General features: G+C 39.3%; 2 protein-coding genes across 3 annotated transcripts in view; both read left to right on the top strand.

Moving 5' to 3' along the window:
- chd5 (chromodomain helicase DNA binding protein 5) overlaps window positions 1–5967 on the top strand; it is a 35335-nt gene extending 29368 nt beyond the window's left edge. The window contains exons 39-41 of the mRNA XM_033966526.2: window positions 824–987; window positions 3098–3221; window positions 3470–5967. Coding sequence (XP_033822417.1) covers window positions 824–987; window positions 3098–3221; window positions 3470–3591 — 410 coding nt within the window. The 3' untranslated portion in view covers window positions 3592–5967. The remainder of the gene's footprint in view (window positions 1–823; window positions 988–3097; window positions 3222–3469) is intronic.
- Window positions 5968–6611: 644 nt separating this feature from the next.
- The window catches only part of arhgef10la (Rho guanine nucleotide exchange factor (GEF) 10-like a), a 113355-nt gene continuing 96751 nt past the window's right edge, over window positions 6612–23215 (top strand). Inside the window, exon 1 of one of the 2 annotated variants that reach the window (XM_033966215.2) lies at window positions 6612–7001. The gene's annotated coding sequence lies outside the window, so the exon portion shown is untranslated. The remainder of the gene's footprint in view (window positions 7002–23215) is intronic. The other variant, XM_033966214.2, reaches the window with a different exon arrangement.

Genomic DNA, 23215 nt, shown 5'->3' with positions numbered 1-23215 from the left:
GTTAAACAAAATTTACTGATGTTTTCTCAGCATCAGTACTACATTCTTGATGCTGTTTATTAAATTTACATCATAATGTTATGTACATTTTGTGCCATGATAATAATTCAGGTTTCTACTGAAAACACATGCCATGAATTTCTTATAATACAATGTAATAGATCTAACATCGTGCACTAGAGTTGCACTGGCTGCTAATCGAGAACCTGTTGGACACTGCAGCTCCATTTAATTTTAATTTAGCAATGCTGTGATTAGAAGGGTGAGAAGTTTGGGATGTGTCCAAAAACCAAAGAAGGCACTGAATAATATTCTTGCCCGTGACCCATAGTAATTCATTTACCAGTGAGAAATTTTATGACATTTATTTCTTGGCAGCTGTTAATTTTCAAGGCTTGGATCACACATTAATCAGTTTTAATTGAGGTCGCCCACTAGTTAAAATGGGATTTCGCTAGACTTTTTATGCATTTATTCAGTAACAGTGGTATCTTCAATTAGATTTACTGTATATACTTAAACTAAAACGTATTTTGCAAAGTTGCAATGTGGTCTTTCCAATAGGGTTATAGAATTATATTGTTCCATTTTAATGGATGATTTTACAGTCTATTCACCTTTTTCCCAATATTTGAACCGCAACTAAGACAATTATAGGCACCTTGTAGCACATTTCTTCATTACCATAACATCTGAATATTAATAATAACAGGTAAAGGTGTAGTTTCAAACATACCAAGTATTATGAAAAAACTATTGAGGACACTCAGGAAAAGCCCTGAAATGGTTAGAGATGATGTAATGTGTTGTGTAATATGTGCAGTGTTGAACCAGTTGGAGGAGCTTCTGAGTGACATGAAGGCTGATGTAACCCGACTGCCCAACATGCTGTCCAGGATCCCCCCAGTGTCGGCGCGGCTGCAGATGTCCGAGAGGAGCATCCTGAGCCGCCTCACCAGTCGGGGCACTGAGCCTCCCCCTCAGCAGGTGGGACTACACATGCTTCACACTGAAATATAAAGAGAAAAAAGCTATAAAAATTCTGATATGTTTTTCAGTAGACCAGTATGTTAAACTGTTCAAGTTCACATCTCAGAATATCCTACTATTTCAGAGAGTAGCATTTTAATGTAATACATTTAGTACCAGGTACAGGGGAGGGGTAAGAAATAGGGATTAATGTATATGTACCTTGTTTTCAAACACCATACTTTTACTCTTACTTGAACAGTAATAGGACTCTTACTGGTTACTCTTCCAACAAGTCACAACACTTTATATTGACGATATTGATATTTGTCTTTCCATACATACTTTTACAATTACATTAGTTGAGTATTAGTTTCCCCAAACAACTTCTTACTCTTACTAGAGTTAATTTATTGGACCACTACTTCTACTTGAATAATATTATTCAAACCATTTAGAAACACATTGTAATAGTTGATCATCAACGGGTATTTTATGTTTATAATATAAAGAATTATAGAATCATAGGTAATTTAAATGGGAAGGCAAGTATATTCATCTTCTCCAAAAGGCTTTGAATGAGGTTATAACTCCATCATTCAATTCCTTTTATTTATTTTGAGCTATTTGGGTACCATAATGGCTGGCCAAGTAGGTGCAATCAGAGATAATGTTGCTTGTATGGGATATATTAGAGGTCTGTGAACTTTGTTCTTACAAAATCTTAGGTGCTTTCCTAATGAAAATATTGTGTAATTATTTTTAGATTGAAATGTGTTTTTTTGTGTTCCATTTTGATTTGCATTTAACTCTATGGCCAATTTTGTGCTTCCCAAAATAGGCACCACTCTTCTGCTTTATGGCCTTAATTATTTCAAATAGAGGGATCTGTAATAACATGCTTTGTAACGGCTATCTTGAGATTAGATTTTTAGCTTTTGTTTTTGCTAGGCTCCTTCTCTAATGGCCGCCATTTACAGCAGATGCTTATTGTTAAAGGGAGTAAAGACACTGAGCTCATTAAACAGAGTATCTGGGCTCTATGTGTTGTAGAAATAAAAGGCACACAGACTTTGAAGTGTTACGTAGTCACGATTCCGCTGCCAAATTACTTCCTCAGAACACCATGGAGGCTGGTGCTCTCCTATCCCCCATAGAGCTGCTTCCCCAGGTGCAAGTGAAAGAATTCCCTTAAAGTTGTTCAATTTTCACTCACATTTTTTCAGTCTCAAAGAATTCAGCACAGGTTGGATGCTTTTTATTGCTTTTATGGATTGCAAAACTGTATCCCGATTGTTGCAGACTGTTTAGAGGGGTTACTTGAGCGGTGGTTCTCAAACTTTAATGCTAGTTGTACCTGAACCTCTTTGAGTATTTTTACAGTTCATGACATGTTCTGATTGCTTTAAGATACTGTTTTATTACTGTTTTGTTCTGGTTAAGGATTCAAAGTTTAGTTACATGTTTACTCTTGCATTCTTAACTGTTAACTTAGGCTATATGTTTGGGTTCAGACCTAATTCAGTCATAGTAGAGTTTGTTTAGCTTCTAGCATAGTATTTATCATAAATCCTCATTTAATTATTTGTATTTGGCTTGAAATGTACTAAAGAAATTAGTGGATGACTAAAGACATGCCCTGTGTGTTGATTAATTGACTACAAGGGAACATGGCTCTCAAAATTATTAGGATCTCTAACCATTTTTACAGAGAAGTACCATTAAACAGCATTTTCATAAGTGAAAAGGCAGATTTAACTATCTTTATCTAGTCACTCCCAAACGGCCAGCTAACTCACTCCATACTTTATCTTTTCTCATACGGTCCATATAAATCCTTGTAATCTTAATTTAAAAATTTGTTGAATAAAGCGGTAAAAGTGTTGACCGATTAGTTAACTATAAAACTACAGCCCTAATGATTAGTTTAACATAAACATAAAGCATTTTCTTGCACTTGGTGTGATGTTTGACAATCACTGTCTAAGAGAAGAGCCGTTGGCTTGTTGCTGTGTGCTCTTGGTTTCTGTGGTGACGTTTGTTGTAACCTTAGAAAGTCAGAAATCTTGTCTGTGCTTTGTCATTGTGGGCAGTGTGACAAATCTTTGATTTGTGTGTGTATTTTCAGCCCTTTGGTCAAGGGGGGTTCGGCTGCTCCCAGATGTATAGCAGCAGCTTCGGAGGATTCAGAGGGCCCGGAGGTCAGTCCATGGTCAACTACAGCCAGATGCCTCTGGGACCTTATGTCAGTGGTAAGGGAGGCTATAATCAATGTAAGGCACACTGAGCACAACTAATGCAAACGTAGTAAACAGTACCATATTCCATAGTGACTTAGTAGCATCACTCGCTTGTCTCCACATGTTTAATGACATACTATGGAACATTTTAGTGAAAGCAATTACATCTCTATGGAGACAAGCAGGTGGACATCGCACCAGAAAAAATACACAGTGCCCCTGCCACACCACTAAAGAAAATATTGTATTTATCCTTACAGTGTCATCAAATGGCCCCCCTCCGAGTCTTCTGGACAAGAAGTCCCTTGAGTCTCTGAGAGATGTGGCCACGCCTGATCTGAAGTCGGGCAAACCCAGTGATGTCATCTGCATTGAGGATTAGACTGTTTGTTTCTCTTCACTGACCAGTGGTCAGACATCCAGGGACGGTATTTGCAGAGGTGACTTTCTCCTCTTGCCACATTGAACTCTTTCTCTTGTTCTTACTTAACTTTGAAAATAATCAAGCTAATGAGAAAGAGGTCATTATCTTTTGGATCAATGCAGATGTATCTATTATAACAATTGCACTTTTATCTTTTAAGGATCCAATGTAAGTATGTCAATCAATATTAGCTTTTGCTAACTTGTGCCAGTGAGCTGATGAGTAAATGAAGCAGCAGCGTTTGAGTGACTGACGATAAACTACTGCTGTTTTTGTGTTTATCTCAAATGTGTAATTTATTTCCTGTGATATCTTAACTCTGCTCACATTTTCACATTTGTCCATGAGCCTCCTCACTGTGCACTCTGACTGTGCCCGAGTGGAGCCTGTTCCTTATGAAGGTACTTTTACTACAGTCATATCAAGATATGAGAGTTTTATTTTGGACCAACAGTTTTACTTACAAATAGTGTGTGTCTTTAGACATTCACATTGTACTGCTCTGTGACGTTGCCATGTGAAATTTCAAGGATATTCTCAGACTCTGGTTTCAGTACATGTGGACTATAGAGGTGACTGATTATTTACATATTGTACAAACATTCAATTGTGATTTCTTCATGTTTGAATGTTATTAGTGGTAAATTTAACTGCAGACCTATAAACCAGGGACTAAACAAAAACAGGGACTCTGATTGACCAAACATGCATTAACATGAAACTGTGTGATTTCTTATTATAAAAATAGACCATATTAATCAGTGTACAGATTAACCCTAACCCTAAGGATATATATAAAAGGAGACAAATTATGCAAATACACCTGCAAGAGATTTTAACCATGCATTCATTATATTCCCTTCTCTCAGCATTGTTTTAGAGTAATTCATGCATGTTCGTGTAATTTTTATCTTTCTGTAATCAAAAGCCATTGCTCTGAAAATTCATATTTTCCCCTACCCCTTATACAGGCCAACTGCTCTTTACTTACTTTGTTCTCCAATTATTATTATTATTTTTTGTTAATCTGTGATTCAGCAGTGTTGCTTAGCCATTTTGGCAATGTGGTGAACCGAAGCTCTCCATAAACGGGGCCGTTAGCATAGTCCGACAGCGCAACACTTTGTTGTAATGATGTTTACATTGATGTACCATAAAGGGCCAAGAAGAAATCAGTGCTACAGTTTTCCCCTGTAAATCAGCTGACTTGATTCTTTTACTGAGTCATTTTAGATCAACGTTACTATTTAATATATCCAAAATATAAAATAATAATCCACTGGTTCCATTGATTATGACAAAAAGCATAATATGTCTTCTTTAAGGGTGATGTCTGACACAAACCATATCTTTATGGTTGGTCTGAAATGTATCATTGGTATTTTTAATTGTAGAGTACAGGCAATATTAAACATATGAAGAAGATTGCTGCTTTACCTGCAGACAGATTAGCACTGTCTAGGTACTTTTAATCTTGTCCTAAAATCTGACAAAATCTGATAAAATCTATACAATCAGTCTTTTTAGAGCATGATTTTATTTGCAAAGGCCAGCTCTGCTATTGCATCCACAATAGTTTTACCTTGCTGAATGATTGTTTAGATCACTCTTATGTGGGTCTGTTGCTCTGGTGGTAAGTGCATTCTCTTATACTTAATGCCATTGAATGTTTGTCTCGCGGTGCTCTTGTCATTTCCAATATAGAGTTTTTAAGGTATCCTCAAACTGAAAACAAGATGAGGCATATATTTTCTTTGTTAGTGTTTAGACATGCTGTAGTTGATACTGTTTCTGTAGGAGCCATCTACTTGAAAATGAAGGTTGTAATGAAGGTTGCTTAACAGATAAAACCTCAGAAACATGTAAATACTTGAAGGACTTTTTCAAGATCTCTTATAGAGCTGAATGTTTGGATGATGTTGCCATAGAACTACCGTGTGCACTGTATGTGCCATCAATGTCATGTCCTTTCCCCTACGGAGTGATGACAATGAGAAGAATTACTACAAAACATGAGATGCAATCAAACTGAAGTCAGTATGAATGTAATTTCTGTGAGAAAAGACTTCAGTCTAATGTGTTATTATCAATGTATGTACAGGTATGTGCTTATTCTGTGGCTTCTAAAGCCACCAAAAGAACCTGGTAAAGGCACCTTAGTTGCTGTCCAGCACATGAACAGAGGCTGGTGTTTTAGCATCTACAGACAGACAGCTCCAAATATTCTGGTTCAGATATTTGTGCTGTTTAGCAAATGAATGAAAAAGTCATCTTTTTATTTGTATTATGTGTATTTGCTCAATGTGTTTTAATAAATCTTCTTGATGACAGTAATATAGAGTGGTAGCATTCTTTCAGTTTTCAGTACCTTCTATATTATTATTATTATTATTATTATTATTATTATTAATAATAATAATAATAATAATGATGATAATAATAATAATAATAATAATAATAATAATAATAATAATAATAATAATAATAATAATAATAATAATAATAATAATAAATTAAACATTTTTTATGTCTAGATCAGCTATGGCAGGGGTGTCAAAACTTTTCTCATTAAGGGCCAAATATGAAAATACAAACAAAGCTGAGGGCTTATATATATATATATATATATATATATATATATATATATATATATATATATATATATATATATATATATATATATATATATATATATATATATATATATATATATATATATATATATATATATATATATATATATATATATATATATATATATATATATATATATGTTCGTTGAGGATGTCCCTGGTCCTGAACGCGGAAGTCATGCTTAATTCTCTTAAGTCCGCCCACATTTTATAAGCAGGTTCTCTGATTGGGCCAAATGCCGCCAGCTGAGGTTTCTATTGGCTAAAGCCCTGACTTTGTCATGGTGCCATTGGTTCACTGCGTGTGGGGATCCCTGACCGTGTTTTGCCGCTGTCCGGGCAACAGTGAGGGGTCTAGAGGCTAGGGGAGGAGAGCAAAGAAAAGACAAGAGAACGGGGCAGGTTTGGGGGAAGGACCCGCGCAAGAGAGGGACAGAGAGGGGCAAACAGAGAGAAACACTACCGGAGCAAAGCCAAGAGAAAGGGGAGGGAGCAGGCGTTACCTTATCCCGGGAAGCTAGTGAGCACTGTGCAAGAGGGAACTTGTGGGAAAGTAAACAGCAAAGGAGAATTCAATCTGTGCCCGGTCACTCGCAGCAGCCCTCGCTGGAAACTATGAAGATGAGTAGGCTGTAGCCGGCGGTGTGATAACACGGGCCGCAGAGTTTATGGGAGGATTAAAGGGTCACCAGGGAGTTCCTGAAGCTTCTGCGAGGACAGCCTAAGGACAAGGAGGTGAGACACGGCTCCGTACTGTACACTTAGCCCTGTAACCTGTACTTGTATGTGTCCAGTATCTGCCTACTGTTGTCAGGGAGGTTAGCATGTTGCACTGACAGCTTGATTTCCACAAGGACCATTGATGGAAGAAGGTTGGGGGTTGATCTCTGCTTCTTTCTCTGTATGACAAGCGCAGCAACTTTGTAGCCAAGGCAAGAGATGAAGAGATGAGGCGGCAGATACTCGTGGGCCCTGGCAGAGTACACACCATCATGGACGATTAAACCTGAGCCTGCTTCAGAGAGTCAGCAAAGCTAGACAGCTGTAGAGCACAAGGCCTGTGGTGTTAGCTGCCCTCTCAGACCCAGCCATAGGATGAGTGAATTATCAGGGGGTCAGTAAGGACTAACTTTCAGAAGCAGCCTTCTCCAGCCTTAAGCTATTCAAAGCCCTGGTTTAGCCCAACTACACTAGTTTGACGGTTGCTTCCCAGAGCGGGCTACAATAGCCCCTCCCTGGATGGATTTCATGCTGCCTCTGTCTTGTGTCTTAAAAAGAAAGGGGAGTTAGGAAGGAGAGAGGGGGAGCTGTGGGACCTCTGACCAGCTCATTTGCATTAGTGAGTTAGGGCACTGTTTCAGCTGCATTTACCGGATGTCCCAGGACCTCCCCATCCTCCTCCTCCTAAAACATTTTAGGGGAAACTCCACAAACCCACTGTAATAGATTCTGTTCTCCTTAGTCACAGTCCAGCACTTTTACCAGGCACAACAATCCATGCATGCACGGCCCGGAGCGAACACAAAGACTTCACTATCAAAGGGCACTTTCTCTTTGCTACACATCGACTGGTGAAAACTTGTACTCATGCACTTGTATAGCACACATTCAAGGCTTTGTGAACAATTAGTCATTTGATAGCATTGACACGCCTCTTCAATGTTTACTTGTGTGCTGTATTACACAGAGAGGACATTCCTTTGGGGATGTCCAGATAATTAATACAAAGGCCGTGTCCAGTCTTATCCTCCCTTCAGTCAAATTTACATCCCACAGCCCTGTCTGAAACCACATTTCCACTGTTGTTTGTTTCTGTACCTTAATATGACTAAGCTGTGGGAGTATGCAAGTAGGCCACTAAGGAGACAATGACCAGTGTAACTGGTTCATCATTGGCATTGGATTTTCATTTAATCAAATAAGTATTATGACACCACAAAATAAAACAACAGACAGCAGATATGGCGAAACCATAGAGGTCAATACAGAATTACTGGTATATAAAATAATGCCTGAATGATTCACAAGTGAGTCAAGGTACAGGTCAGATCTTCAATCTTCATACAGGTGTAATAAACATGTTCTTAATGCCTACATCACATTATGAAGTAAAGTTTACAAAAGTTCAGGTCTCTGTGTGGAGTTTGCATGTTTTGTCTGTGTCTCCTTATGGCACTCTGGTTTCTGTATAAAAAACGTAGAATAGGTTAGGTTCCCTCTGTGGCCAAACCTCAGTGGGACTACCCTGACTAAAGAAAGAATTAAAAACCCTGTTGTAGAATACATGCCATAACAATGTATTATAGTACTATAACTTCATGACAGTTTTATGATCGTTTTAATAGTTAATAAATACCTTAACAAAACGTTTTACTGCTACTCTCACTGCTCTTCTTCCCGAACTTTGCAAAAGTGACAAAGTCCCAGAGCTACTGTCGCTGTAAAGACTTATGACTGGCCCTAACAGGAGATAGTAAATATGAACAGCCGCTGTCACAGTATGTTCTCCTAGTTATCACTGCAGGAACTCAGAATACACTGGCTAATTAGGGAATGATATACACACTGTATCTCAAGATAACCTTTTAAAATAAAATAATGGATTTGATTAGCATAACTTCCTTGGGCTGGTATAATTGTCAAAAGCACTGCTGTAGGGAGATTGAACTGAAGCAGACTTAAAATGATTAATAAAAATGAAAACACAATCTAGACAACTAGAAAATATTTTTCATCATTTTCTCAACATTTTGTTTGACAGTCCGTAGCGTCCAGGTGCTAAAACGTCAGAAAGAAAGATATAAAAGATATAGACATAACTAATAAAATTGTAAATGAAAAGAGATTTAACAAAAAAAGATTTAAAAACAAATACCTTTCTAAACTACAGAGGAAGCTGGATTTATAAGCAAGATCGTTAACGGAAATAGAATGTTTTTTGTTTGCAGAGGAAATCTAAAAAACCCATCTATCCATTTTCTTCTACTTATCTGGGGCTGGGTCATGGGGACAACAATCTAAGCAGGGACTCCCAGACTTCCCTCACCCCAGACACGTCCTCCAGCACCTCTGGTGGGACCCCAAGGTGTTCCCAGGCCAGCCAAGAGACATAGTCCCTCCAGCGTGTCCTGGGTCTTTCCCGGGGCCTCCTCCTGATGGGACATGCCCGGAACATCTGCCTAGGGAGGCATCCAGGAGGCATCCTGAACAGATGCCCGAGCCACCTCAACTGGTTCCTCTCGACGTGTAGGAGCAGCTGTTCTATTCCAAGCTCCTGCTTTGTGACTGAGCTCCTCACCCTGTCCTTAAGGATGCGCCCGGCCACCCTATGGAGGAAACTCATTACGGCCGCTTGTATCCGCTATCTTGTCCTTTCGGTCATTACCCAGAGCTCATGACCATAGGTGAGGGTATGAACGTAGATTGACCGGTAAATCGAGAGCTTTGCCTTCCGGCTCAGCTCCTTCTTTACCAAAATGGACCGATACAACGGCCGCATTACTGCAGATGCTGCACCGATCCGCCTGTTAATCTCACGCTCCATCCTTCCCTCACTCGTAAACAAGACCCCGAAATACTTGAACTCCTCCACTTGAGGCAGAGACTCACCACCCACCCGAAGAGGGCAAACCACCTTTTTCCAGTCGAGAACCATGGCCTCAAATTTGGAGGAGCTGATTCTCATCCCAGCCGCTTCACACTTGGCTGCAAACCGCCCCAGTGCCTGCTGCAGGTCCTGGCTCGATAAGGCCATCAGGACAACATCATCTGCAAACAGCAGAGATGAAATCCTGTGGTTCCCAAACCAGACCCCCTCCAGCCCCTGACTGCGCCTAGAAATTTAGTCTCCAACATGCACCGGGAATAGGTGTGACTTACTGCCGGCAATGTGAACACAGCTCCTGCTCCGGTCATACAGGGACCGCACAGCCCTTAGCAAAAGCCCTGGACCCTATACTCCCAAAGCACCCCCCAAAGGACACCACGAGGGACACGGTTGAATGCCTTCTCCAGATCCACAAAGCACATGTGGACTGGTTGGGCAAGCTCCCATGAGCCCTTGAGGACCCGATGGAGAGTATAGAGCTGGTCCAGTGTTCCACGACCGGGATGAAAACCACACTGCTCCTTCTGAATCTGATGTTCGACTATCGGTCGAATTCTCCTCTCCAGTACCCTGGAACCTTACCGTGAAGGCTGAGGAGTGTGATTCCCCTGTAATTGGAACACACCCTCCGGTGCCCCTTCTTATACAGAGGGACCACCACCCCAGTCTGCCAGTCCAGTGGCACTGTCCCCGACCGCCACGCGATGTTGCAGAGACGTGTCAGCCAAGACACCAACACAACATTCAGAGACCTGAGGTACTCGGGACGGATCTCATCCACCCCCGGAACCTGCACCGAGGAGCTTGCCAACCAGCTCGGTGACCTCAGCCAGTGTGACTCACCTTCGGGTACCCAGTCTCTGCTTCCTCTTTGGAAGATGTGATGGTGGGATTGAGAAAGGCCTGGCCACCAGGAGCTCGCTGTCGAGCACCCACCCCAGGCCTGGCTCCAGGGTGGGGCCCCGGTAACGCCAATCCGGGCGACGTAACTAGCCTTGTTCTTATACTCGTCATGGGGGCTTCTGAACCGCTCTTAGTTAGACCCGTCCCCCAGGACCTGTTTACCATGGGTGACCCTACCATGGGCACAAAGCCCCTGACAACATAGCTTCCAGGATCATTCGGGTGCTCAAACCCCTCCACCACGTTAAGGTGTGGTGGTTCAACGAGGGGTCTAAAACATCCAGCCTTTGCATTTTTGCCTGTTGCTTGTGATATCAGTAAAGATAAAGCCAAAATAGTTTTTATAACTTTCCTTCCAAACTGCCAAAATTTGCTGTCCTCCATTCACCTGGAGACTGGATTGAGACAATGCTTGTTGCACTTGTCTCCACTTTCAAAAATGTGTTCATTTTTAGTAACTGTTTGATTCTATAGATACATGTACACGACATTTGGTAGAATAATTTCAAGTCATTCTTGTTCAGATTACATGCACATACATTAAATGTGACCCATGCTGACTGCATGGTTTCTATAGCTCTTTTGTGTAGTGTAGCGGTAGCTGATGGGAGGTGTCTGTCCACATTGACACAAGACATCAATGCTGCTCTTTGACACTGGGCACATAAATGCCACATGAGCTCCTAAACAATAATAATTCCATGCTTGTCTCTTTGAAAAAAGTGCCGTATTTTCCAGACTATAAGTTGCACCAGCCAAAATTGGAGACCAAGAACAGACATTTTATCTTTAAAGCCAAGTTATAATAATAAGAATAAAACAGAGAACAACAGGCTGAATAGCAGTAAAGCACGCTAACTTAACACATTTATATTTATTCAGCTACATGAAGCATAGACAGAATTGAATACATATCTGGTATGTTAACGTAAGATATTAACAGTTAATCAGATAATTAAAGCATAAAAAAACAAGATTAAAAACATGTTTACTCTCGATTTCACTCCCGATCACTAAATCCATGTAATTCTTCATCCTCAGTGTCGCTTCTGAACAACTCCGCCAACTCCGGAGGAAGATGAAGCACTGCTTCCTCTTCTGCGTGCCTGTCATCAGACTCAGCAGAATTCCATTTTCTTTTAGGGGGCATTTTTCTTCAGTCTTTCTCAGATGACTTTTAAGTTACCGTAATGTTGAAATTTTAAATTTTCAATGGTACAGGAGTAATAGATAGATGGTACACAAGCCTAGAGTGCCATTGCGCTGTTGTCAATGTGACAATAACCAAGATGTGAAATTATATACAGTGGTTCCTCGTTTATCACGGGGGTTACGTTCTAAAAATAACCCGCAATAGTATAAGTAGTCAGCTTTATTTTTAACAATTATTTTATATGTTTTAAGGCTATAAAACCCCTCAGGCATTAACATTTTCTCACATTTCTCTCTTGTTTAAACACCCTCAAAGTTCAAACCTTCCTAGATAAAAAAAAAAAAAAGGTTTCATCGACATTGTGGGTTTTGTCAGGGAGAAAACTTGCAAACATACATCACTTCAGAATCACACTGCTAGTGATTGAACATTTATATAAATTTGGCATTCTGTACTGTACAAGAGACATGGCAATGAGGAGGCTGATTGACAATGGTCTACAGTCCCTTAGCCAATCAGGATGCTGAACACAATGCACATTCATATGCTGTAAAAAAAAAAAAAAGCATGCAAAACTGCACTAAAACTATCTGCGAAACAGCGAGGCCGCGAAAGGTGGACCGCGATATAGTGAGGGACCACTTTAATAATTTCATGTATATGTTGCACTCCCGGCCAAACTATGAAAAAAGTGTGACTCATAGTCTGGAAAATACGGTAAACTGACTGATAAATGTTTAAATTTCATAATCCCTTTATGCTGTTTTGTTAATCCATGTAATTTGATATTCTGTGTGGCTTTTGGCGCAGGCGTGAAGTGGAATAAAATTTTTCATCAATAGATGCAAAATTTATAAGGCGTAGGAATGTTGTGTGTATTAAAACCTCACTTTGGGAATTGACAATATGTTGAAATCCATAAAAATCTACAGATGCGTGTGAACATCCTCTCACTCACTGTTGCTTTTGACAGTCAAAGTCTTCCTCAGTAGTGCAGTGCTACTAAATTGGCATAGTCTCATTGATAACTCTTCATAGGAGCGTCTTGGGGGATGCTGAAGGTGTATGCAGTGCCAGATCGTATGTGACTATAGTTTATTGTTGTCAAATGTCTGCTGCTCTTATACTGTCTTGCTCTGTGCTAAATTTAGAAGTAGCATTGCTCAGACTACAACCCAATAGCCTCTGCAGCCTGTCACAGTACTGACTTAAAATGCAATTAAGCTGCTGAAAACATTGAAATAAATTAAAATATTTAGCGATGGGCGATGTATCGGTTCCAATATTGGTATTGGTGGTAGCAGAAGGGTTTTACCAGATAGCAGTCTGACATTGAAAATTTACCACCAGCAATATTTATCAGTATTGGCTCAAAAAATCTATATTGGACCTTTTATAATGCTCACATTTTAATTATGTTGTTGGCATATTTATGTTAGTGATTACATAACTCAAAGCAACCTAGTAAACCTTTTTCAAAATAAACCCCTTGTCGTCATGTGGACATTATTCTCTATATAATAATAAAAATCGTAACTTGGTCAGTGCATATTCAAAAATGTTTGTTATGTTTGTAATAGGGCTGCAACTAATGATTATTTTCTTAGCAATTAATCAAGCGATCATTTTTTTTTTTTGATGAATTGACTAATTGCCTGTACAGTCCAAGGTGCAGCGTGCCTGTAGGCTGCCGTGTGTTCGCAGTGTGGCGTGCCTGCACAGTTTGCCGTACCATGAGCCTGTAGCCTACAGTACATGGTGGCTGTGTGAGCATGTGAACAGCACCTGCATGTGTAGCTCTGCTGAGAAATGGAGTCTCCCCAAAGAACAATTTATGTTTGAACAAAGTTTTGGATAGAACAAATGCGGACAGCGTGGCACAAGCAGCACTGTGAAGCCTGCCTTGCTTTTGCAACACAAGGAACTTTTTTCTTGTTTTACTTTCTATTCAGCCACACTGCATTATCGTTCCTGAGCTGAAAACTCTGATGATGGTCTTGTGTGTGTGTTTTGCACGTGCACTGCTGTGCTTTGTGTGACAATACAACAAAGATGTTCAGAGTGAGCCTGTACCTGTTATATCTGCCACATTAATTAAAGTCTGGCTCTAAAGGTGATGCATTGACAAGCTCTACATGCATTGATGTATTTTCCTAGTTGACATAAACGTCAACGATTCTGAAAATAGGAAAATTGTTGCAACTCTAATTTATAAAATTATCTCAGGAAACAAATTTCATACATAGGGCGCACCGCATTATAAGGCGTATAGAATAGAAACTACTGTAGTAGCTGGGGTTGTGCTATGCATCCACGACATGGAGCTGTGCTAAAGGGAATGTCAACAAAACAGTCAGATAAGTCAGTCAGTCAAACTTTATTAATAGAATAAAAAGAAAATGTTCTGAAAACTTTGCTCACTCACAAAACAAGTTAATGCATTCACAATATAGTAACTCTCGAAATAGTGCAAAGCAATAACAATAACTCAATGTTGTTCAAACGTTAATGTCCATATTCACAATATCTCCCAGCCTTGTTTAGTTGTAAACACGTGAAAGAAACACGTAAAGCTCACTTTTTCAGTTCATTCCTCATTCACGAATCCGTCGAGTTCTTCCTCTTCAGTGTCTCAGTTGAACAGTTGGGCGAGCTCGGCATTGAAAGTGCCCGATTCCGTCTCGTCAAAATCGCCATTATCTGTGTCGCTGCTGTTGTCTGGCAGTTCAATGACAATTCCTGCCTTCGCGAAAGCTCGGACGACAGTGGAGACTGATATATCAGCCCAGGCATCTGCAATCCATTGGCAGATTGTGGCATATGTCGCCCGGCGCTGTCTCCCCGTTATCCCTATAGCGTCGGATTCTATCGTCGCCGATAGAGCGGGTTGCGGACTTTCCAGCAGCGTAACTCTGCAACCAGTCGTGCTCTCATGTAAATTCAAACGGCTATCTAAATATTTTACCATCATTACGGTAATCTCCCTCTGTTTTCCCTCGAAGGTGACGAATGAGAGCGCGGGTGCTGCAGGGATTTTCACACTCATTTATTCGATGCGTAAAAGAAAAATGGGTGTGTAAAATAGAGGTAGTAATGTGAAAAAATGCAGTAAATTCTGATACTTCGTTTAACATGATTTTTATGGCTAAAAAAGAATAAAAGTCTAGGTCTAGGTAAGCTATACTGGCCCATAGTGTGCTCAGTCCTTAAAGGGTTATTACTGCTATTACTTCGTCGACGCCTCCTGACTACGGGTGTCATAATTGACCAATATTGATCCATATATAAGGCGCATCGGATTATAAGGTGCACTGTGGGTTTTTGAGAAAATTAAAGGCTTTTAGGGGCGCCTTATAGTGCGGAAAATACGGTACTTTAAAATTCTTAAATTTAAAAATTCTGCCAGTAGTGATACAATTACATTATTACATTATTTCTATAATGTTGCATATACCGTGAAGCTGAAACCCATGAATTTGATAACTAGAGGACTGAAAGGGCCTAATATTTTGCATCTTATTTACATGGCTAAGTTAAGCTAACCAAAACCAACATGGCTGCACAGGTAAATGAAACCCAGTTCCTCACAGCAGCATTGTGCTCATTAGTACGTATGGCACATGGGGAGAGTCTTGGAGCCTAATGTAGGTCAGGGACTGGGTGTGTAGGAGTTGGATTCATCTCCATTCTGTGATGCACTTGATTTTCCCTCATGGGATGTTGTTTTCTTAAACTGGAGTCATTTTGATCTTTTCCCCAAATACCTTCTCAGAGAAACTTGCTCACAAATACTTGTTCTTTTGATCCACACAGAGGTGATTTGGAAGTCAAACTTTGCCTTGTCCCGAGTCCCAGACTGAACTGAAAAGTGAAAACCAACCCTTTGATTATAAAATCTGTGGTTGTGATGAAAACAAATATTATAAACATTTGAATCCACCATGATGCAGTAATCCTTCTGCAGTATTTCCTGGTTTTACCTCTTGTGTACATCCACAGTGCAGGCTACCTGCAAGCTAATAGTACTGTAGTGTACAAGGATTGAAACAATGCTTTCTCAGGCTGAACCCAGCGCTTAGTCCTTGCACAAAGAACTCTTTGTTGTCAGAGCCCACTGCTGTAGGCTGACCAGTGTTTGTGCTTTACAGATGTTACAAGTACAAGCTGTGTAGCTCTTAATGATGTGTGTATGTAACATTCAGAAGATTTACCTCCAGGAGTTATAATTACTAAGGATGTCAAGGTCAGTCTGCAACGTTTATTTATTACTTTACTCAAACTGGTCACATATTACTAGAAGATTGGTGACCTACTATTATGGAATTCAAGATTGCATTGTTGTTTGATCACGGTGTCAATAATCATGTCAATCAACACTAAAAATTGATATTGTGACATCACCAATTATTACTAATCAGTACTCTGAGAATGAGTGAATTATTTTCAACCATTCAACAATATTTAACAGACAACGTGTCTTAACATGACAATATATATTCCTTACAACCATATATCATAAATGTAATTACATATAGCCTATTCAGACTGACTTCTGGCGAGGTACAAGGCAAGATGGCGGCAAGGCACTGAGCTCCGACTAAAACCCCTATTTTGTTACTTTTTTAAAGAACTCACAAACATACTTTAGCGTGCAAAGTGTGTGTTTAGCATCCAAACTAAACAACCGATGGCATCAAAAAAAGACCAAAGTACGAGCAAGAAACAAGAAACAAGTAGCAGCGAGCACAATGAGCTATCAGAACTAGCTATGCTAATCAAGCAAGTAATGGCAGACAAGATGATATCTTTTAAGGAGACTGTCTCAGACATGATAAAAGATTTGGTCAAGGAAGCAATATCCGCTGTTCAGAAGAGCATGTCGGAAAATGGTGCCATTTTGTGGACACTGACGGAGGATATGGCCTCACGTGCCAAAAAGTTTGACTCGGTGTTTGGCAAGATGGATACCATTCAAGTAAAGCTGAAGGTAAACAAGACTGCCTGAAGGAACTGATTGAACAAGAAGACAGGAGCATATAAAACAATGTGTGTCAGGTTAATCTACCAACTGGAGCAAAGGGTGATGCCCCTGGGTGAATGTTCAGAAAATGCTGCCCTTCTAGATTCCCAAACTTGGCGGTGGGTCTGAAGCGAAGATTGACAGATCGGATCTACTTGAAGAAAGGCCATCGGAACATGATTTTCAGTTTCTTACACTATACAGACCACTAAGCCATACTGGGTGGAGCTGGAAAGCTTACATCAAGAATCTGGCTAAACTTTGCAAGAAAAGGAGTTAACGTGTTCCCGATTTACCCTGCCATTCTGAAGGTGAATCATAATGGCCAGCTGTTGTCCTTCAATACACCTGAACAAGCCAAGTACGTGTTGGCAGCTTTGCTTCGGGAGTAGGACTGGGAGCAGTTGTTATTTTGGACTCTGAGTGAAATGTCTACTTGAGAAAAACAGGTTTGAAAATATGTTGTAGTCTTAATCAACATTTTATTTTATTTTCCAAGCTTTTTTAATATTTGAAGTACAGCATAAAAAGTCAAGCCATAGTTGATGGCTTATTTTTCAATAACAAGGCCCAGCAAAATGCAAAATGACCTAATCATGTTATTGTTGTGAAGCGCAATTATACTGCAAACTGTTCGTAACCTTCTAGTTTTCTGTTTGTGGGGCTCTATATCACATTTATCCTTAAGAGAGGGAGTCGGGTGAGAGTTGTGGGCAAGATTGCGAAGTGACACTCACAGATGCAAAGCGATAACAACAGGGAGGGAGGGGTGAATGGGGATAAGGGAAATGGGAGGTGGGGAAGGGAAGGGGGTGCCACTACCACTGACAAGATTCCTACCCAAAATGTATTAATGATGCTCTTAAACCAAAAAGTTTTAATGTAATGTCCCTTAATGTTAAAGACATTAAACTCATTTTACGAAAGGTCCAAGATACCAGATTTTCTTAACAGGAAGAAAGTTGATATAGCAATGTTCCAGGAAATTCATTTGAGTCCCAATATTTTGCTTAGAATGCAGAACCATATAAGCCTGTTGCATGGTCAGCAGATCGCTCATGTGCAAAAGGAGTAATGATAGTTGTTAACAAAATATAAATGTGTTCATTGAGAAAAGTCATTTTGATGCCCATCAGCAAATGATTGCACCTTTTATTCAGCCCAACATAAAACATTTACCTGCACTGATTATATTCTGGTGTCTACTCGTCTTGTCTTCTTTGTTAGTTCAGGAGAAATTTTTACCAAGATATGTATCAGAGCACAACCTAGTGATATTGACTTTCAACTACAGTGCAGTTAAGAACAAAAGTGGAGATTTAACACGACCCTCTTGAAGTGCGATTAATTTGAAACAAATTTGAAATCGATTGAGCACCATTGGAGAATGACATGGCAAATTTTTTTTACCGGTCTGAATCTGCCAACTTTATCAGTCGAGGAGACAGAATAATCGAGACTCACCTATACACTGAATGAGCTATTAAGAGCTGTTAAAGGCACGAAGAAAGGCCAAACACCTGGAATTGATGGGATTCTGCTTGAACTGTATCTTAAAATCTGGGACATTCTTGGACCAGTTTGGCTGGAGGCAATAAATTATGCCATTCATACTGGTTCTTTTCATAGAGATCTGAACATAGCCATTATCACCTGTAATACCAAAGACTAATTAATGCTGGCTTAATTTTTTTTTCAAAAGTTTTGGGTAATGGAATGGACCTGTTAATAGGAACAATAATCTGATCAAGCCGGTTTCTTCAAGGGTCACTATCCCTCTGACAATATTTGTAGACTGATTCAGTTCAATTCAATTCATTTTATTTTTGTAATGCCCAAAATCACAACAACAGTTGTCTCGAAGGGCGTTCATGTTTTGGTTGATGGGGGAAACCAGAGTACCCGGAGGAAACCAATCCAGACACGGGGAGAAACATGAAAAACTCCACACAGAAAGGCCTGGGCGACTGATGCATATACTCACAAGATACCTTTGTGGATGACCGTTTTTAGATGCTGTAAAAGGAACTTGATTGCTAAGAATAGCCTTATTTGTTGACAGTAGTAAAGGAATTTAAATTTGGGGCTAATTTTATTGACATGTTCCTTATATTCAAATTCTTCAGATAGAGTGTGTGTGGGAAGGGGGGTTTCTGAATTATTCCAAATAAGAAGGAGTCGACAAGGTGACTCATTGTCACTGATGGCATTCAGTGTATCCGTTGAACCGCTGGCACAGCTAATTAGGAACTGTCCACAAATATCTCTGATCACGGTTGGAATATCTACTCATCTTTTGTCTCTTTATGTTGATAACAATTTGATTTCTATGGCAGGCATTCAACATTCTCTTCCACATAGAGAAAGCACAACATTTTGATTATCTCTCAGGATATCAAGTCAACTACTCTAAAACTGCTTTAATGTTAAGAAACATTAACAAACAAAAACTATCTCTGCCTCCACAGGTCCATATTGTTACAGAGGTTAATAATCTGTGTATTCATATTGGATGTAATATAACAATGAGTGCAAAAAATAATTAAGGTGGGTGGGAAAAAAAAAAAAAAAAATCAGTTAATTTTTTTTTTAATAATTAAAGCAGTTCTTCCACTGAACTCAGCCTTTTTATTGTTGTCATTGTTAAGCAAGGTTTTAAAGTACTCCAGTATAGTCACAGACTTAATTCACAAATGAATTATTAGATGCTGCCAGTATGTTGTACATGTTTGGACCTGATTTTGAAGTGCATGTCAAACAGGGCTGTGTCTTCCATCTGACAGCACACTTAAATGGTTTTAACCTCAGCCTGGGAATTTATAGTCTACTGCTGTTGTAATAAACATTTAACTGCTCTCTGTGTAGCTGTAATGGGTTTGTCAGTTTGTGGCATTCTTTAATTTTGCTCTATAAGACATAAAGTGAACCACAAAACTTTAGCAGATTCAAAGGATGACTGGGCATGTTTGTAGATGTCTAAACATCAAAGTAAGCAGGTTTTATACACATTTATATACACAGGGTATTTAGCAAAAAATATATAAATAAAATAATAATAAGTATAGTTGTTATATTATTATTATTAATCCAATAATAATATACATAATACAAAACAGAGGCCAAAAGAAGCAAGCTACTTGTAAATGCAATTACCTATCCCTATCTTATTACAGTGTTATAGGGGAATGATTCCCAACCTTTTTTGTCTCAAGTACTTTGACTCTATGGAGATGTCATTGCTTTGCCTGAAATGTTTCACAGTATGGGTTTAAACTTATCTTGGATTTATTAAAGTACAGATTTTTCATTGATTTAAATTTAAATTGCCTTAAAAAACATGCATTATTTCTGCGAGCGGGGTCACTTCTCCACAGATCTGACCTGTAACTTGGTTTAGTAGCGTTGCATGCTTGTCTCCGTGGAGATAAATCAGTTTAATGTCATACTGTGGAACGGTGTATTGTATTATTTATATGGGGCCCTCTTTAGTTTTGGTAAGCTGTGTTTCATTGCATGTTTCTAGGTTGTACCACATGCGTCTCTTACAGTGATGTTGCAATACCCTGGTCTGTGTTTGAGAGCTGTTTTCCCGCCCGTTGCTTCCATGTTGTCATTTCCCAAAGGATCCCCACAAACTGCCCTGGCAAGAAACTGTGTCAGCATTGGAGCGGCCCACAGCTAATAAAAATGCAAAGCACATGACACAGTTTAGCAGTGTGTCCTATTTGAACCCAAACTATATACGAAACAAATCCTTTCCCTAACGGAGTTAATTACAGGTTAAACAAGGAAGTCATGGGGAATTTTTATAAACATTGTTTTAACATAATTTATTGTGGGGCCTTAGTGGGGGTATATTTTGACAACTGTTAGTTATTTCCAAAGTCAGAAACAATTACCGGTATATTACTATCCAGCCCATTCACTGTGCTAGACTTGTTGAATGTTGAGATGCTAGATGAAAAGACAAGTTGATAAGCTGCTCTAACCACTCCGCCAGTTACAATGGTATGTGGTTGGTAAATGTTGTTAAAGGCGCATTATGCAGCTTTTCTGGTGGGGCGTCGGCTTATCCATCTCCATGGAGAGAATCAGGTGATGCCAAACCAAGGTACAGGTCAGATTTGTGGAGACATGAGGCTGCTAACTGTAAGAAAGACATCCCGAATTTAATAGACTGATGAGTTGAATGGCATACAGTCCAGACAAAGCATTAACATCTCCATGGTGTTATGTGCTGTCACCCCTTTTGCCCCTTTATCTTACGTGTATTTTTATGCTAGTTTTTAATTATGGTGTGGCTGGGCACACTATAAATAGGCCGTCTATCCATTCCACTCCTCCTTTGCTCTTGCTCACTCACACTGCACCACATCGTCCTCCACTCACCAGGGGCGTGTGCTCGTCTGGTTGCTGCTTGGTGCAGGTCGCACCATGCTTCTTAGCTGCAGTTAGTCTTTTGTGTTTGACCTGGTGGGACCGGCTATTTTTGCCTTTTGTTTGATAAGGTTTTTAGGTACCAGCTTTTTCAGCACTAGCTTCTATGGCCCTGTGTGGGGTTGGCCTGGTATTTTTTTGTTCTGTTTGGCTGGCTCATCAGGTCCACCGTTCTGTTGTTACTTTGTTTTGGGGCACTGGAGAATGTTTTGGCTTTTTAAAATAAAAACTATTTAACTTTTTTCAAATCTGTTTATCTTTAATATGGTTGTTCCGTAATATATTTTCGGTCATATTTATATGTTATGATCAATACATTTAATAATGACACAGGAAACAAAGATAATTTGTTCAATCTTCTCAATTTTTAAAGCCATTGAGAGAAAAACAAAACAAAACCCTTACCCAAACCTGTACCCAAAAAAACCCAAAGTAACAAAGGAAAAAGACCGGCCAGACAACGTAAAATAAGGATGGTGCGCTGGGCGCATTGCTGTCCCTACACTAACCAAAAAACAACCCATAAACTAAAGAACAAAAAGAGGATGTCCTGACTCACCAGGGCAAACAAAAAGAAGTCCATAACACTCATTTTCTGTAGCGAGGCCAGGTGGACCAAACATATTAACAAGAACACAGAAGTCAAATGGGTTAACGGGTTCAAGCATAACATATCAAGCATAAATATAAAAATACACGTTAGATAATGGGGCAAAGGGGCATGTGGAAACCTCTACTAGAAAACGTACATAGTGCACCTTGTAATCATGATGACTTTAGTTTCTTAGATGCATCAGCTCAGATTGAACCATATCTCCATACTATTGTTGTGGATGTTGTATCAGTGTGTCATTATAAAACATATGCCATGTTCTTTTGCTTTGATTTACAACTGTGGTGCTTAGAGGTGGTGCTTGCTAGAGTTAATCTTTACAGGCTGCTTTTTACTGCATTCTTAAATGTCCTTCTCCATCTTGACTATTCTTTTACAGCTATTGCAGTTCATGGGGGTTCAAAACAAGAATTCTATGTAGTATTTTCAATCAATGTAATTGCATACGCTGCGATTTTTAAGTAGCTTTAGTATGTTATAAAGTGCATTCCAATGCAAAATGTGGGGATGGAACACACATCTTGAGCAAGTCAAGATGTGTTCTCTTAAAATTAAAAAAGATCAATTATATAATGATGCAGGATTTTAAGTACTTTAAGTCAAAGTTACTGAACAACTTTACAAGGGCCTTCATATTGCGAGGGCTATGCAAGTAGAGTGGATCAGAGATGTGTGGTAATGGATATGATTAGAAATAATTAACCAAACAATTAAAGGTCCTATATTATGTAATATTGATTCCTATGAACTTTAAGCCATGTTAAAATATTTTTACCTCATCAAAAACGTACCTGGAGTTGTGTTTTTTCATTCACACATGTTTGAGTAACCCTTTATTATTAGTCTGTCTACTTTTCTGCTCAAAATGCTCTTTTCCACCTTATGATGTCATGAAGTGGTAGTTTTCAAGATAACAGCTACCTTTTACCTTTTCTTCAGTGGAGCTTGCCAAATCCAGGTCTGAAATTATCCAGATGATTCTAGGGAAGGTGTTTGGAGTTTAAAATGCAGGAGAGTATTTCCTATACTACCACATGACATCACAAGGTGGAACAGAGGGTTTTCTGTTTGAGAACTGGTGTTGTGAGGGCTGTATATGTAGAGTGGAGCAAAGATGCATGGTAATGGATAATCATATATATGTAAAAAGCATATCGCTTGATCTTATAACCATCTTATATTGTGGTATTCTTATCAGAAACATTGCATCAGTTTG

Source organism: Periophthalmus magnuspinnatus, chromosome 5 (assembly GCF_009829125.3).
Source record: "Periophthalmus magnuspinnatus isolate fPerMag1 chromosome 5, fPerMag1.2.pri, whole genome shotgun sequence".
Taxonomy (NCBI): Eukaryota; Metazoa; Chordata; class Actinopteri; order Gobiiformes; family Gobiidae; genus Periophthalmus; species Periophthalmus magnuspinnatus.
This window is presented reverse-complemented; position numbering and strand designations above follow the sequence as displayed.